Source organism: Herpailurus yagouaroundi, unplaced genomic scaffold, assembly GCF_014898765.1.
Source record: "Herpailurus yagouaroundi ecotype Mexico unplaced genomic scaffold, PumYag 197, whole genome shotgun sequence".
Lineage (NCBI taxonomy): Eukaryota > Metazoa > Chordata > Mammalia > Carnivora > Felidae > Herpailurus > Herpailurus yagouaroundi.
The window spans coordinates 17,458,205-17,475,461 of record NW_024412428.1 but is presented as its reverse complement, the minus strand read 5'-3'; the positions used below and the strand labels follow the sequence as shown (position 1 = coordinate 17,475,461).

The window sequence follows — 17,257 nt, the reverse complement described above, 5'->3', positions numbered from 1 at the left end:
AAATTTAAAGAAACCACCACTTTGAAAATAAATGGTAACTTAAGGAAAGGCCAACTTTCTCTTTTAGCATTCATCTTACAGGAATCAACTGGTCTTTAAAACTTCCTTCTTCCTAAGTTAACTTCCAAATGCCTCTTACCATGTTCCAAACTGCACTATTGCCCCCCTATTCCCTGGCTTGTGCCTCTTCAAGATAAATCGTGTCTATTATAGTTCTGTTCTTTGCCTTTCAAGCTTTTTCCTGGCCGTAACAATGGATTCTAAATATACCCTTCTGTATTTGACAGCTTTCCAGTTTATCTCCTTTCAAAATAAAAATAATAGCTAAAATTCTGTGATGAGCAAAGCATTATTCTAAGCACCTTATGTGAACAATCTAACTTAAATCTTCACAAAAACCCTGTAAGATAGGCACTATTTTTATCTTTACTTAAGGAAACTGAGGTTTATAAAGTTACAGAGGCTTGTCAAAAAATCTAACTCGGAGCTCGCCTTCTAAACTATTATACAATACTGCTCGTTTCCAAGTGTTTATCAAGACTCAAAATTTAGGGACGCCTTGGTGGCTCAGTCGGTTCAATGTCCGACTCTTGATTTCAGCTCAGGTCGTAATCTCATGGTTGGAAGATCAAGCCCTGCATCAGGCTCCACACTGTCAGCATGGAGCCTGCTTAGGATTCTTTCTCCCTCTTTCTCTGCCCCTTCCCTACTCACTCTCTCTTTCTCTCTCAAAATAAAAATAAACATTGAAACAAAAAAAAGAATCAAAACTTACTAAATATATATTTACGTGATAGAAGTCAGCTGACCAAAACACACAAAAAAATTTTTTTAAACAGAGATTAACCTTGTGAACAAATATGAATCTGTGGACAATGTCACATTTTATTAAAATCAAATACCAAATATTTTCAGTACTAAAAGACTCTCCTAATCAAACACCAGTATCTTAAAGTGCCAAGGCCGGGAAAGAAATTTCAAGGTACATCTATAACCTGCTAAGCTGATGATCAGTAGTGAACATTAATTAATCATATGTCCATGCACAACATTCAGGGCTATTACAGTACAGCTCTTGCTACCAACCCAGTGACCAGTGCAAGATTTTGCAATCAATTTCCCAAAAATCCATGTTCTTTCTCAATCTACATCTTTGCATCTGCTGTTCCCTCAACCTAGGATGTTTTCAATTCCCTTTTCTTCCTGGAAAATGCCTACTTAACCTTCAGAACTCACTTTATTTTTTTTATTTTTTTATTTTTTAAATTTTTTTTCAACGTTTATTTATTTTTGGGACAGAGCATGAACAGGGAGGGGCAGAGAGAGAGGAAGACACAGAATCGGAAACAGGCTCCAGGCTCTGAGCCATCAGCCCAGAGCCCGACGCGGGGCTCGAACCCACGGGCCGCGAGATCGTGACCTGGCTGAAGTCGGACGCTTAACCGACTGCACCACCCAGGCGCCCCCAGAACTCACTTTAAACCTATTTCCCAGAAGAAACTTTCCCTAACGTTCATCCCTTTCCCCTACCACAGAACACGGACACATGAACTCTAAAGTAGCAATTAATCTAGTCATTAAAATGGTGTGTTTATATATGGTCCCATAAAATGAAGCAATTTGAGGGTAGAGGTGTATTGATGCTGTGTCTCTAGTGCTTAGAACTGTGCTTAACATACAGTAAGTACTCAGTAAGTAGTACTGGAATGTTATTATTTCATGCAGCTGTCCCAGCACTTGTGTTCTGGAAACTTATTGTAGGCTAAGCAACGTTCCAATCAGAAAGCACAGTAATGGGGAAATCCTCTAAAACTATTATAAGCCTCTGAAAGGCATGACTCAGAGCAAGACTGAATACCTCTGTACACGTTCCCTGGTTTTGTTTCCTGCATAACTCCCCACTTGGTGTCCCTATTTTCATATTATTGCAGAAATTAAAAATAAAAAAAAACATTTACTTCTGTTTTATATGAAAGATAAAAGAGTAAAATTAAAATACAGAGTAATAAAAAATATGTCAATAATTAATAATGCCTAGGGTTCTTACCCAAAGCCTCATCATAGATCTCTTAGCTGGCGTAACTTACAGAATGAAAGACGTGAACTCTTTCTTTTCTTGAATCCTATTAATGGAATCTTGATTTTCAATGTTCTTTTTTCATTTGGGGGAAGTTATATTTCTGACCCCCTTCTCTCCAGGGCCAGGTTGACAGAGGAGTTTTAGCTTCATACAATTCTAAGGTAGTCAGTGAGATGACAGGATGGGGAAAGCCCTTACCTCTACATACATAAGGGGCAGTCTAGACGTAGGGACACCTTGCTTTTCCCCTCCAAACTGCATTCTATAATACACAATACACAAATGAGCTGATGCCCCAACAACACACATATCAGGTAAAAGCATCACTTTAAATAAATTATTTTATTACTGAAACTAAACTATCGTATATCAATTTGATAATACTGAAAGCTAGCATAAATCATCCAAGAAAAAGTACATTTATTTTTTTTAATTAGGAAAAAGTCACCAACTTATATAAGACAGGTCTATCCTGCAGGGCTTCCATTGCCTGAGTTAATACTGGAGATATGTCACATGATTCCTGCGTCAATGTTCTGCATTCACCTGGAAAACAGTTACCGTGTGATTACAGCACCTGTTAAATTAAAATTTGTTCTTTATTATATCCATTGTGTACCCACAGTCTAAATTCTGTAGCAGATATTACATTTAAAAAATGCTTGGAAAAACTTAGAGAATATGCCAGTCAAAAACTATTTTATGATGGGACACCGGAGCAGCTCAGTGGTTACACATCCGACTCTTCGTTTCAGCTCAGGTCATGATCTCATGGTTCGTGAGATCGAGTCCTGTGTCTGGCTCTGCTCTGACAGAGTGGAGCCTGCTTAGGATTCTCTTTCTCCTTCTCCCTCTCTCTGCTCCTCCCTCACTCGCTTACGCTCTCTTTTTCTCTCTCAAAATAAATAAACTTTAGAAAAGTAAATAAGTAGGGGCACCTGGGTGGCTCAGTCGGTTAAGCGTCCAACTTCGGCTCAGGTCATGATCCTGTGGTTCGTGAGTTCTAGCCCCGCATGGGGCTCTGTGCTGACAGCTCAGAGCCTGGAGCCTGCTTCGGATTGTGTCACTCTCTCTCTCTCTGCCCCGCCCCCACTCACATCTGTCTTCCTCTCTCTCAAAAATAAACATTAAAAACATAATAATAAATAAATAAACAAAAAATACTGACAGAGGAAGAGGCCACAAACTAAAGACTGTAGGCAGCCTCTAGAACTGGGAAAAGGCCTCAGTCACAGCCAGCAAGGAAACATACCTCAGTTGGTCCTACAGACTCAAGTTACTAAATTATGCCCACAAACTGAATGAGCACAGACACTGAACCTTCCCAGAGCCTCCAGAAATGACTGCAGCTGTGCTAAGCACTTTTAGTGTGGTGAGAAACATGTCTGATTTCTGACCTGCAGAACTACAGGGTAATAATTTGTGTTGTTTTAAGCCATTAAGTTTGCGATGATTTGTTACAGCAACAATAGAATAGCAATTCACCACGTATAAAACAATTACTTAATGACTTTAGAAGTAATGACCTTTTTTTTATTACCATCCTTAATCATACATAGAGCTTGAATGATGGCAAATACTCGTGATACAAACACAGACACAATATGTTCAAAAGGAAAACTCATTTTTCTTTCTTTCTTTTTTTTAAGTTTCTTTATTTTTTTTTTTTAATTTTTTTTTTTTTCCAACGTTTATTTATTTTTTGGGGACAGAGAGAGACAGAGCATGAACGGGCGAGGGGCAAAGAGAGAGGGAGACACAGAATCGGAAACAGGCTCCAGGCTCTGAGCCATCAGCCCAGAGCCCGACGCGGGGCTCGAACTCACGGACCGCGAGATCGTGACCTGGCTGAAGTCGGACGCTTAACCGACTGCGCCACCCAGGCGCCCCTAAGTTTCTTTATTTTTGAAAGAGACAGACAGAGAGAAAGAAAGAGAATCCCAAGCAGGCTTTGAGTGCAGCGTGATATGAAGCTCGAACTCTGAACTGTGAGATCATGACCTGAGCTGAAATCAAGAGTCAGACACTTAACCACTGAGCCACACAGGCACCCCCACGTTTTTCTTTTTAAAAATACTTTCTGATTACTAAGACCAATATGATCTCAAAGGTCAGATGAAATAACTAAATTGAAAACTAGTATTTATAAATCTAGACCACATGAAAGAAATCACTTACTTTGAGCCCATCGATAAAGTCTTTCATAAGCTGTTTCTTGAAGCAAGGCCATCTGTTCCATAATTTCTAAACTAAGAAAATTAAAGATTTATTTTAATTTAAAGTTTTAAACAATAGTTACATCTAAAAACTTATTTATTTTGCTTAATTACAGCACATTTTGGTTAAAGCATATAACTTTTTATCATTTTATGGAAGGATTTTTGATAACTTTTTTATAATTAAATAAATGTTGTCAAATTTTAATAGCATCACTTAGGTATCCAAGTACTGTTTTCTTCTAAATGTATCAGGGTATAACTCCCTCCTTATCCAAAGATACATAGAAATTAAATTCCTATTTCATAATATGTCATATAATTTCAGAAAGAACCTAGAATATCTTTAAAATTTGCGAGATGTAAGAGGAAATGCAATTATGAAGTGAAAAGTTCACTCACCCTGCTGTTTGTTGGTTTGTACGTAAGAGAACTTTAACATCATTATGAATCTGTTTTACTCTTCCCAGTGCCTTGAAAAAATCCTTTAAAATTAAAAACGCAACTTTAAAATGTCCAGGTTTTCTGGTGAAATTACATTACTCTAAATTGAAATGTCACTACAAGGGAAAAACAAATTCTTTCACTTACTCTGATGAAGTGCTCCTATACCGACCACAATTTTCTCTAAATTTTTATCGGAAGTGCAACAGATACTTACATTTAAAACATATGTCAATTCAATGTCGACTACGTGCCAAATAGTATGTTAGTTGCCAGGAACACAAAATTTATAAAGACAACAACTGCTGTCCCTCAAGAAATGCATAGTCTAGTAATAGAGAAGGCACCCCTGAAGATTACTACATAAAGGAAAACATGCTACATATGACATACCTTATGACTTAATAAGTAAGCATAGCTTTGTTATCACTGAAGATGATGTTTTACATTAGCTTTTATGTACCTGTTCTTGCCCCCTAATCCAAGAGCAGAATGTAAAGCTGGATACGTAAAAGCTGCTCATAGATAATAGAGGAGCTGACTGATGCGGAACTCCAAGATTTTTTTGCCTTGTAGAAAGAGGCATTGAAGCCTTCGTTTCCATACAGTCATGGTGTTCCAATCACGAAAATAATGAATAAGTTATTTTTCTCTGATGAATGAAACTTAAAAAAAAATCTCCTCCAATACTGTTGACAATCTCTGCTAAGTGGAGAAAAGGTCAGATGCCAAATATTTCATATGTGCAAAGTGCCACAATCTACACGGGCAATAAACACCAATAAGGAAAGTACAAACCCATTCTCGACCTACTTAACTCCTTACTCCTAGATGACTGGGTCCACTCTAGCCTGGCAGTAAGAAGCGGTGACATCTCTGGAGAGCAGCCCAGTACATCGCACCCACCCTTTGAGAACTCTTCCTGCCCTCAGACCCTAGAGGGATGACAAGTGTCTTAGGTGTATAGCTCCTCCCAGTTAGGAAACTGAAAGATTCCTTTCTGGAGACCGTGAATGTCTTCAGGAAAAAACAAAGAAACAAAAGTCTACCCAGTTAATTGGCACTTTGAGAGGTTTTAGAGTTGTGTGTCAGTTTGGAAAGAAGGGCATCGATTCAGAAGCTAATTTGGTGAAAAGATAAGGAATTTCAAATTCCAGGAAAGACAAAAAGTTATAAAAGGAAGAAACGTGTAATCACTTTAATGCTACTGTAATGAAAAGAGAAAATGTTATAAAACTGTACTGTGAGGTAGGAAGGAAAGAGAACATGTATGTGTGCAGGAGAAGGCAGGGTTAAGAGGCTAAAATCTCATATTTCATGACTGGAAACCAACAGAAAATAGGAAACATAGATAACCAAACCTTTTTTTTTTTTTTTTTTTTTTAAATCTATGGATCCAGGATACAGAATTTAGAAAAGAAGCAATTAATAAGGTTGAAAATGGTTGACAATGGACAATGGTTGACAGGAAGGAGTGGAAAAGGTGATGAAGATTTTTTTAAAAAATTGACACTCTTCAATTTCTCAAATAAAAAATTATACATATTGCTTTGAAAAAAATACACACACATACAAAAAAAACCAAATTAAGATAATTTAAAATATGTATCTTAGTTTCTAAACTTAAAAAAATATTTTAAATAAAACTTTTGTGATGGGAAAATAAAGCCTTAAAACGAGTGACTTATCTATAAATCATTACCTGCTATGCTTTAAATGATTATAAGAGAGCAACATACCTCGGTTATAGGTCCTTCTCTGGTACCTCGGAGGAGACCCATCTCATCAGAAGTCAGCTGGAACTTGGATAAGAAAGCATCTGCGACTTGTGCTCGTATTTCTAGTCTTTGACTATAATAATAATAAAAAACATCCAAACAATAAAAAAAAAATCAAGCATGCTATGAATTTGCATAGCTTTAAAACAAGCTACATCTCTGACATAATAACTTCTTAAAACCCATGTGAAAGAGTCTCAGTATCTTTGAAAGCCTGCCTCATTTCTGCCTCAAACATTAGATGCTCGTCCAGCGGGCAGGTGACAAAATTACCTGATATTGTTCTACCTCAGATACCTACACACAGTAAAAGGAGTTAACCATCATGCAAAAGAAGAAATAAGTTTACAAATGGTCCCTGCATAACAAATTCTCAGCCACTTACATGTACTTGAATTGTTCATCTGGTAGTAACAACATTGTCTTACAGGAGAGAAATATGCCCGTTTTCAACTAATTTCTTTTCAATCACTAAAAAATCCTAAGCCTCTGAAGTTTTCACATGAAGTGCACAGCAACCAAAAGTCAGGTTTTTTATTTTTTAACTTTCGATTAGAAACAGAAGAACTCATTTACCAATTCCTCATAAATCCATAGAGCACTCCACTTTTGCCTTCACACTTTTTCTGCATACTATGGTAATACAAGAGTCTTCAGTTACATGATGTGAATGCAACCTATGTAGACCAGGTTGACAATTAAGGAAAGGCACACTCTTATTTGGAATGTGACATGAAGACCCGGGCCGCATCCCCGTCTAAGGGCCAAGTCCTGAGCAGAAATTCACCATTCCTGGCTTTTCCATCTTAGATTTAAAGATACACAAATAAAATTGGGTTTCACCAGCAGTATTCACAAGGCAGTAATATTCCACAACTTAATAATACTCAAATGAGAGTGGACAAAATAAACATCAACATTCTATGTGCAGACAGTACAATGCATCTGCCATATTTGTTTTGTTGGTACGCTTGGGGTTCTAAAGTCAAAGTCAAATGCTCTGAAATAATATAGCAAGTTAGAAAGGAAAAGTCCTCTAGGTGGCAGTAACATTCTGATGATCTCAAATGATAATGTAAATAGTGTAATTAAATCTACACAGATGAATGGCATACGCCCTTAATCATCTTATGGATATCAAAAAGTTACTTTATCGGGTTTTGTTTTATAGTGTTAAAGCTCCAATCGTTACCACACAGGATTTAAAATAATTATAAGAATTCATAAAATTCCTCGAGATTATTTAGATTAATCATTTTTACTGAAACCTTTCCAGAGTTTCCTTCAGATCTATCTCTAGAGTCAATTTACTGGGCACAAAGGAAACAAATTTCTTTAGTTTAGAACTTACTTTTGCTTTAACCAAATCTAGTATTACCTATCTTGATCATACTTCTTAATCATTAAATTTCATTCCAGATAGTAGTTTTGACTAGTATGTATGTACACACACACACACACACACACACACACACACACACACAGACATAAAAGCCATGAAATAAAAAGACTTTAAGCCAGAGGCTCTATCTCTACAAAAGATTTGGTCCAAAAATATGTTTAATGGTCATATTGCTAAAACAAGGGTTTGGTATCTCAAGATGACAACTTTTAAAGTAATGATGAAATACACTGTAGTATATTTTTAAAATCATATTACTCTTTGCTTTCACCCTATATATTCTTCCCAGGTAAAACTGCACAACCTTTCTGATAGAAAGTTACTCTCATATAGTCCAATCACTTGGTTTGGGAGTATGTGTGCAATCTAAGAACACTAACAGGGACCTACAATATATAAAAGCCCTAAGCCAGGGTCTGGTGTGACAAAAGATACATATCAGACCTTGCCTTCATCTTACATCACAACTGAAATATGGTATGTTCTGGAGAGTTTTTAATATCTAAATAAAATCATATGAAATAAATGTTAATACAAAACATATAAATGGCTATTATAAATTACAGCCTCTTTGGGATGTGTTCATGTAATCACTGTAATCACTTGGAGATGTATTATATGTTATATAATACATAAATAAACACAGCAAATACATACTGTGAAATAATGTGCAGCAGATAAAAAATATGAGATAGATCTGGACCTATTAACACAAAATGATCTATAAAGCATTTCTCAGGTACAAAAAGCAAGCCACAAAAAATACGTTGAGCAACATCGAGTTTTTAAAAAATATATATACACACCCATAAATGAATTTTCAGGACATGTATTCACAAATTACTTCAATATTTAAAATAAACAGACTAATTAATCCTAATAATGATTCCTTCAAGCATTCTCAGAACATGATTTATGAATCTTATGGTGCCTTCTTTTTCTTTTCCTGAAAATCTGCCTCTGCCATATTTTAACTCTACCTTCTAGATTCACTTTCACCAAATAATTTCAAAATAATAAGAAAAAGATTTTAAAAATGGGCAAAAGATACAAAAGAAAAAAAGGATTAAGAAATATAAATGGCAAGACAAAATGAAAAAAAAAGCTGACTCACCCACCAACAACATTCAATAAAATATAAATTAGGAGTATGATGCTACTGTTCATCTATGAAATTGCCAAAGTTTTTCATGACAATACCTACTACTGGCAAAGGTTTAATAAAAGAGACATTCTCATTTATTGCCGACAAATATGTAAATTGGTATAACCCTTTTGGAGAGCGATTTAGACAATATACATTATTTCCTTAGTACATCCTAAGGAAATAATCTGAACTGCACATAATGATTTAAAAACACATGCCAAACCATTATTTTTAGTATTGGAAACAATACTAATATTCAGTGATATAAGAATGTTTAACATACGTGTTGGTTCATTCACAAGATGAAATATGATTTCACCATTAAAAAGCATTGTTTTTCTAAGTAAAAGACATAGAAAAATGAACATAAATTTGTTTTCAAGTTTATATATTTATTTTTGAGAGAGAGAGGAGAGAGAGAACGCACACACACAAGCAGGGGCAGACAGAGGGAGAGAGAGAGAGCATCCTAAGCAGGCTCCAAGCTGTCAGTGCAGAGCCCGGGGAGCTTGAACTCACGAACAGTGAGATCATGACCTGAGCTGAAACCAAGAGTTGGACGCTTAACCAACTGAGCCACCCAGGCACCCCAAAAGTGAACATAAAATATAAGTGAACAAAGTAAAACAGAAGTACACACATATGATCACACTGGGAGGAAATATGCCAAAACGTTAACAGTGGTTATGCCTGTGTAGTAAAGTTGTAGCTGATTTTAGTTTTTTTTTTCCTCTGAATTTTATACATACAAATGAGAATAAGAAAGAAGAAAAGAGGTCTCTAAGCTTTCCTTCCCGAACAAATATGTTTCTGTAATATATTTTTATATGTATGTTTATGCAAAATAAAGTATTGTATTTTTGTTACAAACTGCAAAACCAGAATTAAAGTAGTTTATAACAAATAGCACAATTAAAATACAATTAAAACTATTAAAAGATAAAATAGTAAGAAATAGTAAGGAAGGATGAGAAAGTAAATAACATAGCTGAGGAAAACTATAACCTAAGCTTCCTAGCCCTCAAAGCCAATGTAGACACAAGATGTGCTGATAGCTTTGTCTAATAAAAGCTCTGGAAGAGGAGAGAAGGATAGTAGTGTCCCTTGACGGATTACCAGGCAATGTGTTCAGCTCCTGTGTAAATCACCTAATCAGCTATTCCCTTTTTTCAGATGTGAAAACTGAGACTGAAGTTAAGAAGTAACTTGCTCAAAAATAAAAATCTAATGAACTCTTACCCAAAATTTAGATTAGAATTCAGGTTTTTGTCTTCAAAGCCTACATTCTTTCCACTTTAACATACTATACCTCAAAAAGAAACATAAACGTTCACCAGAGATTGTTTCTCTGATTCTAGAAAGAAATTTGGCTGGTGGGCCCTCACAAGAGATAAAAAAATATATGGGGCGCCTGGGTGGCTCAGCTGGTTAAGCATCCAACTTCGGCTCAGGTCATAATCTCAAGGTTCCAGGGTTTGAGCCCTGCGTCCCACTCCACACTATGCAATACTTGCTTGGGAATCTCTTTCTCCCTCTCTCTACCCCTCCCCCACTCGTGCTCCCTGACCTCTCTCTCAAAAATCAATAAATAAACCTAAAAACTTAAAAAATATATATGTATATATATAAAGTAGTGACTTCAATAGCGTTAAAAAATATGGAAGTAGGGGCACCTGGGTGGCTCAGTCAGTTAAGCGTCAGACTCTGGATTTTGGCTCAGGTCATCTCACAGTTCATGAGATCAAGCCCCATGTCAGGCTTCATGCTGACAGTGCAGAACCTGCTTGGGATTCTCTCTCTCCCTCTCTCTGTCTCTCTCAAAATAAATGAATAAACTTTAAAAAAATATGGAAGTATATTTATGTGGATATCACTTCCTGATTATCAATGAAACCCATCTTCTATCAACTAAATATTACAAAGAAATATTAACCGCAGTTCTGTGAAGACAATTCTACATCAAACTTTACCTATTAGAGCATCAGCTATCACAACGACTGAACTTCTAATGTAGTTGGAAAAATATTCATATCATTTATACATCTGTCTTAATAAGAATGGCATGTTATCCAAATAAGCCCACAGAATTTCTATTTTTAAAGCTAATTGCTTATTTGACAAAGTTTCTTGCTAAAAAGATAAGGTAATACTTAAAAATGGAAAAACAACTCTCGGCCAGCTTCCAGAAATCTGTTATAATTTCTGCTGTGTAATTTTCCTACAATACTTTCCACAAATGTTCACTTGGCACATCATATCCCTAGCTCTTGGGATACTGGAATGTCAGAAATTTTCACTCCCAAAAGCATACCCAGCCAAAACACTTTCATCCGCTTATCAAAATAAACATGAACAACGTTGCTTAGTTTTGAGAATATACAGATAGAAACACAATGTACTAATGTTGCCTCCTATAAACATTAATCAGGGTCCCAAATATGTTACAAGCTCCAATACAATGCTCAGTTTTCAGTTTTTATTTTATGTTCCTTTCTTGGCGTCAGATTAGCTGTATTCCAAATTCATTTATTCAGAAATTATTTATTGAATCTACAATGCATTAGGCACTGGAGATACAAAGAGAGTTAGGAAACTGTCAATGTTCTCAAGGAGCTCACAGTTTAGTAAGAAGAGAGACAGTCAAACCAACAACTGATTACAAAAGACTGTAATACACAATAAAATACATGAATCCATATTCTACTCACTTTCATTCACCCATTTATTCAGTCAACAAATATTAGCATACCTATTTGTAAACTACCACAAGAAGAACTTATGCAGTTAACTCTTAATTATACTAGAGAGGACAGACCATAGCTAAAAATAAGAGACAGTGAATGTGAAAAAATAAAAATAAGACTACCAAAAATCTAAAATCATCTACATTTTAAAAAGCAATCTTTTTTTTTAAATCCGTAGCAAACAATAAACAACACATTGTCATCTCCAATCTCCAAAGAGTGAATAATCCTTCAACCCCAATCAAGTTTGATACTCCTAAAATATTGTTTTGTTTATTTTCCTCTTGGATAATAGCTTAGAACCTTACATGCTGTCTGAATTTTGAATCATATTTTTTATTATTTTAACTTTGATTTGGAGTTACCTATAATTTTCTTTCCACTTAATCTCCAAATTAATGAAGAAGAAACTATACAAAGAAAAACTTACCTTTCAGCTTGAAGCTTAGTGGTTTTTACTATCAAATCTTGAGTCTGTTCTTTTGCCGCCTAAAATTATAAACATATCCAACATGAGCACATTTCGATTTTTTTATATTTCAGAAAACTAATAGTACCACTTACTAAAGCTCAAACTTAGCAGCATGTGAGATCACACTCCAGAGCTCAAAAGTTTTAAAAAGGCCAAATAACTGAACTAGATGTTGCCAGGCTCATATACTACCTTCACTAAGAGAAGCTCAGAGTTCTCAACAGACACAACACCAAGGCTTACAAGAAAGAAAATGGTGTGAGGACGCTAAGGCATTTAACAATTCATGATGTTTTTAGTGAAACAGAACTACTGGAAAAGCAGGGTCGGAATAAAAATCATGACTTCCGTTATGAACATGTGACTTGAGATACCATGAGACCTCTAAATAGAGTTGTAAGTTAAGTCACTGAAACGCTGGTGTGGAACTGAACAGAAATGCCCAAGATGGAGATAAACATTTGAGAGGTGGAATACACGAACTACCCCTCATATAGGGTTTTGGGGAAGATCAGAGATAACCCTATCTAAAGGACACAGGGCTGTTACCGACAAATTTTGTATTAAGCAACCCTTCCTTCCCCAAGCCAGAGTCGAAAGGATCAGGAATGAAAACTTGATGAAAAGCTATTCTATCCTAAGATTAGGCAATTATTTTACAGCAGACTGAAACAAAAGAAAATGTAGCTAATCAGATTCTCAAAGACCTAAACATAAAGGTGTTTAGCAAAGAGAGGAGAAACAAGTGGGTGTATGCAGCTGGAGACATGGGGTCCATGCCCTTGCGGGACATGGAGTGGGCTAGAATTATGTATAAATAAAGCCACTAGTAAGTGGAAATTACAGTTGACCTTGAACACCACATGTTTGAACTGTGTGTGTCCACTTACACAAGGAATTTTTAAAAATAATACATTATAGGGGCGCCTGGGTGGCTCAACCGGTTAAGCGTCCAACTCCGGCTCAGGTCATGATCTCACGGTTTGTGGTTCCAGCCCCGTGTCGGGCTCTGTGCTGACAGCTCGGAGCCTGGAGCCTACTTCTGATTCTGTGTCTCCCTCTCTCTCTCTGCCCCTCCCCTGCTTATGCTGTCTCTCTCTGTCTCTCAAAAATAAGTAAAGGAAAAAAAATTGTTTTTAAATAATAAAAAATAAATGTAAAAAAAATTTTTTTAACAATACATTACAGTTCTGTAAATCTATTTTCTCTTCCTTATGATTTATTAATAGCATTTTCTTCTCTAGATTACTTTATTGTAAGAATACAATATATAATATATATATATATAACATACAAAATGTGTTTTGACTGTGTATGTTAACAGCTTCTGGTCAACAGTAGGCTATTAATGGTTAAGTTTTGGGGAGTCAAAAATTAGGCATGGATTTCTGTGTGCACGGGGGTCAACTCCCCTAACCTCCTCATTGTTCAAAGGTCAACTGTATAAAGCAGACAAACACATATTATAGAAGGTCAGTCTCTTAAAGATAGGATACCAGAGCAAAAATGGGAAGATATGGGGTCATTTCCATGCTGGAACACGATCATAAAGAGCAAGCTTCTGCTGCTAAGTTTCTAGAGCTGCATTAGATCTACACAGGAAACCCCAGCCCCCTGCAAGTTCTGGGTTCTTAGAGGCCTAAGCCTTCTACAATCTTTCAGACTGTCAGCAACGTTTCTGCCTTATTGCTTCATACAGGTATCCCATCAACAAGAGCCCCAACCCCACCTCCATCTGAGTCCGTGCTCCTTGCAACCAAATCGCATGCCTAGCAAACAGTAGGTATTTGTTAAGAAAATAGATTTGAACCTAGATAATTCAGCACATCAATAACTTTTGAGGAATGGAGTCGAACACAATGACTTCCATGGTACTATTCTAAAATTATTACTCTTTAAATCTACTAATTTCTTCCAATTCTTCCTCATCTTTCCTAATACCATTTTACTTTCAGGATCCACTGCCACCTTACTCCTGCTTAATACAATTTTTAAGAATATTTAAAATATTTAAAAAATTCTAAAATATATTTACATTTTAATATTTGTGAAAAAGGAATGCCACACAAAATCAATATCAAAAAGTGCTTCCTAGCTTCTTTTTTTAGCTGCAGTAATTATTAAATTGAAGGTATATCTTACAAAAAACACCACCTGTTAATCACTGACATAAGATACTTGATTACAATGTGATGCAGTAAGAATTATGCATATTTCTTGACTCTTCATTTACAAATTGTGGTAACAATCCCAAACTAATGTTTAATAATACCAGTGAAGATCATTATCGTAAGACAATTTCCAATTTATCTTAAATGTTGAGGATGATTATTTCTCATTAAATAATAAACATATGCCTCTAAATGTAATTTATCCAAGCAAATCCACAAAGGGAAAAGCCACAGCATATAAAAAATTACTGGTTATATTTTTTCAGTATCTTGTAATAATAATTTCTAAAATGTCCCCAATCCAAAATACTTTTTAAAATATGAGCTAATTTAATTAGTCCTGTGTATAACATCCTAAAATGAAAAAGTAATACTTTCCTCTATGGATTAACTGAAAACCTTATTCTAGAGTCTGAGCGGGTACCATTAAGATTCCAAAAACATATGCAAATAAATCAGTGCCAATGGCTGAAAACTTCCAAAGTCACCAATCTAATCCCTGCTAATACAAGAATCAAAATCGAATGTAAACAAGTAGTACAAAATATTTTTAAACATGCAATTTAAAAAGGGACGAAAATGTTGCACCATGATTATGGTAGCTGTTTCATAGGTATATAATTGTCAAACACATCGATTTGTACACATCAGATGAATGCAGTTTATTACTGCACATAAATTCTTCCTCAGTAAAACTGATATAAAAAAGGAAAGAAAGGAAGAAGGGCCCATGCCATTATAGGGGGAAAAAATAGGGTTGGTGGAGGTAAAGAAAATATCGAGGACAAAATGAAGAGGATACTCTGTGACTTAAAATACTTATAATCTGTTTTGAAAACAGCACGAAGGATGAAAATACTTTGATCTTTTCCATCTACAAATAGGTATAACAAAAAGAATAAAAATATAATTGAGGATAAGAATTAGGCAATGAGATACAACCACTAAAAAGAGGAACTTGAGTAATCCTGTATAACACAAAATATAAAATTAGTATTACAAAACAAATCCAAGAGTATAGTATAGAAAACCTTATAGAGTGTAATTTGAGAAAAGGCATTAAATCAAGGAAGCTAGAAGATGAGAAAAGGAAATAAAGAGAAAGTGACAGAAACAGAATCGTCAAACAACAAAAGTAATACTAAGCGACAGAAGTAATACTGCAAAAAATGTGAAATGACAATAATTAGCAAAGACTTTATGACTATTTAAGGGCTATATAATAAAGATCTAAAGATTGAATAGATATGCCAATAATATTTGATATATTAGTAAGAGTACTGAAATTTAGATAAGGCTAGGAAAGCTAAAATTTTAGAGAAACAGGAAACTGGCTAGTTCTAGAGACAGATCATGTAAGTAGCTTATGATTAATTTGGGGAATATGCATAGATTAATGATTCTTCCTAGAATCAGTGTCGCTCTCAACAGTTCTAGGAGAATCTTAAAGGTATAAGTTTGAAACATAAATGTGAAGGTGGTAAATACAATCATGACTGACTCTCATGGGGAAACCCTAGTGTATTCAGTATTCCAAAATTACATAAATGAGGTTAATGCAACCAAACTAGATGTTTCAAACTTTTTTTTTTTCTTTTTTTTGAGACAGAGACAGAGCATGAGCAGGGGAGGGGCAGAGAGAGAGGGAGACACAGAATCCAAAGCAGGCTCCAGGCTCTGAGCTGTCAGCTCAGAGCCCAACGCGGGGCTCAAACTCACGGACTGTGAGATCATGACCTGAGCTGAAGTCAGATGCCCAACCAACTGAGCCACCCAGGCGCCCCTGAAACTGCTTTAATAAACAGACATAGAACCACAGATATTTTCCTGAGGTTTTGTGTGTGTTTGTGTGTGTGTGTGTTTGGGGGGATGGGGGGTGCTGAACATAAATCATAATTAAGCTGGGTCTTTGCTGAGCATAGCTTTAGTGTCGACTTACTCCTAAGACTTTCTACCAATGAATTCATTTCTGCTGGACTTACGGGATATTATAGGATTGAAAGGTTCATCAGTTAGCTCTATGCTGGCTAGATCAAAATATAAAGGCTTTAGGAGTTACATGATCAGTAAACTATCATGCAAAGAAACCCATTTATAGTTAAAAAAATAAGCATAATATTTACACTCAAACTTCCTATTGGGCATGATATATTAGATATCCATATATTTGACAGACTTAGCTAACAATTTCTGAAAGCTTACTTTGAACCAGGAACTATGCTAAAATCCAGCCATTATACAGTACCTGTAGGCGACTTGTCATGTCTTGACAACAACTGCTCATTGCTTGAACATCTTCATTTATGCTTTCAAGTTCCTGAAAAGAAAAAAAGTAACAACAAGCACTACATATATTATTAAAGAAATTCTCTTAGCCGAATCCTTATTTTCATCTCACGAATTTTTTTTTTTTGGCAGAGCATGACAAAAGATCCCATATTTAAGATTGGAAATAATTAAAATAATAACATCTAATGTTAGAACAGATATAAAGAAATTAGTATAAGCTTTTTAAAAGATGTGACAATAGGAAACAGCAAATAAAATATGACTACCTCATCATTCAGAATTTTAAAATTAAGATTTATCCTAAGGAATTAATCAGGTAAGTGTGCAACAATATATGTAAGATGATCAACAGAATTGCCTAAAACAAATGGAATGTGACATTTTCAAACACACAATGGAAATCTGTGCATTTATTAACAATAATTATGTGTGCGTGTGTGTGTGTGTGTGTGTGTGTGTGTGTGTGTGTGTATTTTCGTTGGCATGGAGGGATGTCTATATAAGGTAAAAAAAA

The 17,257-nt window shown here is 35.5% G+C and overlaps 1 protein-coding gene across 4 annotated transcripts in view; it reads right to left on the bottom strand.

The window, feature by feature from the left end:
- Positions 1-17,257, bottom strand: part of COG6 (component of oligomeric golgi complex 6) — an 81,548-nt gene that overhangs the window by 56,097 nt on the left and 8,194 nt on the right. For all 4 annotated transcript variants that reach the window (XM_040448290.1, XM_040448293.1, XM_040448292.1 and 1 more), the window contains exons 3-8: positions 16,700-16,771; positions 12,242-12,300; positions 6,480-6,591; positions 4,699-4,781; positions 4,259-4,329; positions 2,533-2,626 (exon numbers count right to left, since the gene is read on the bottom strand). In XM_040448290.1, coding sequence (XP_040304224.1) covers positions 2,533-2,626; positions 4,259-4,329; positions 4,699-4,781; positions 6,480-6,591; positions 12,242-12,300; positions 16,700-16,771 — 491 coding nt within the window. The remainder of the gene's footprint in view (positions 1-2,532; positions 2,627-4,258; positions 4,330-4,698; positions 4,782-6,479; positions 6,592-12,241; positions 12,301-16,699; positions 16,772-17,257) is intronic.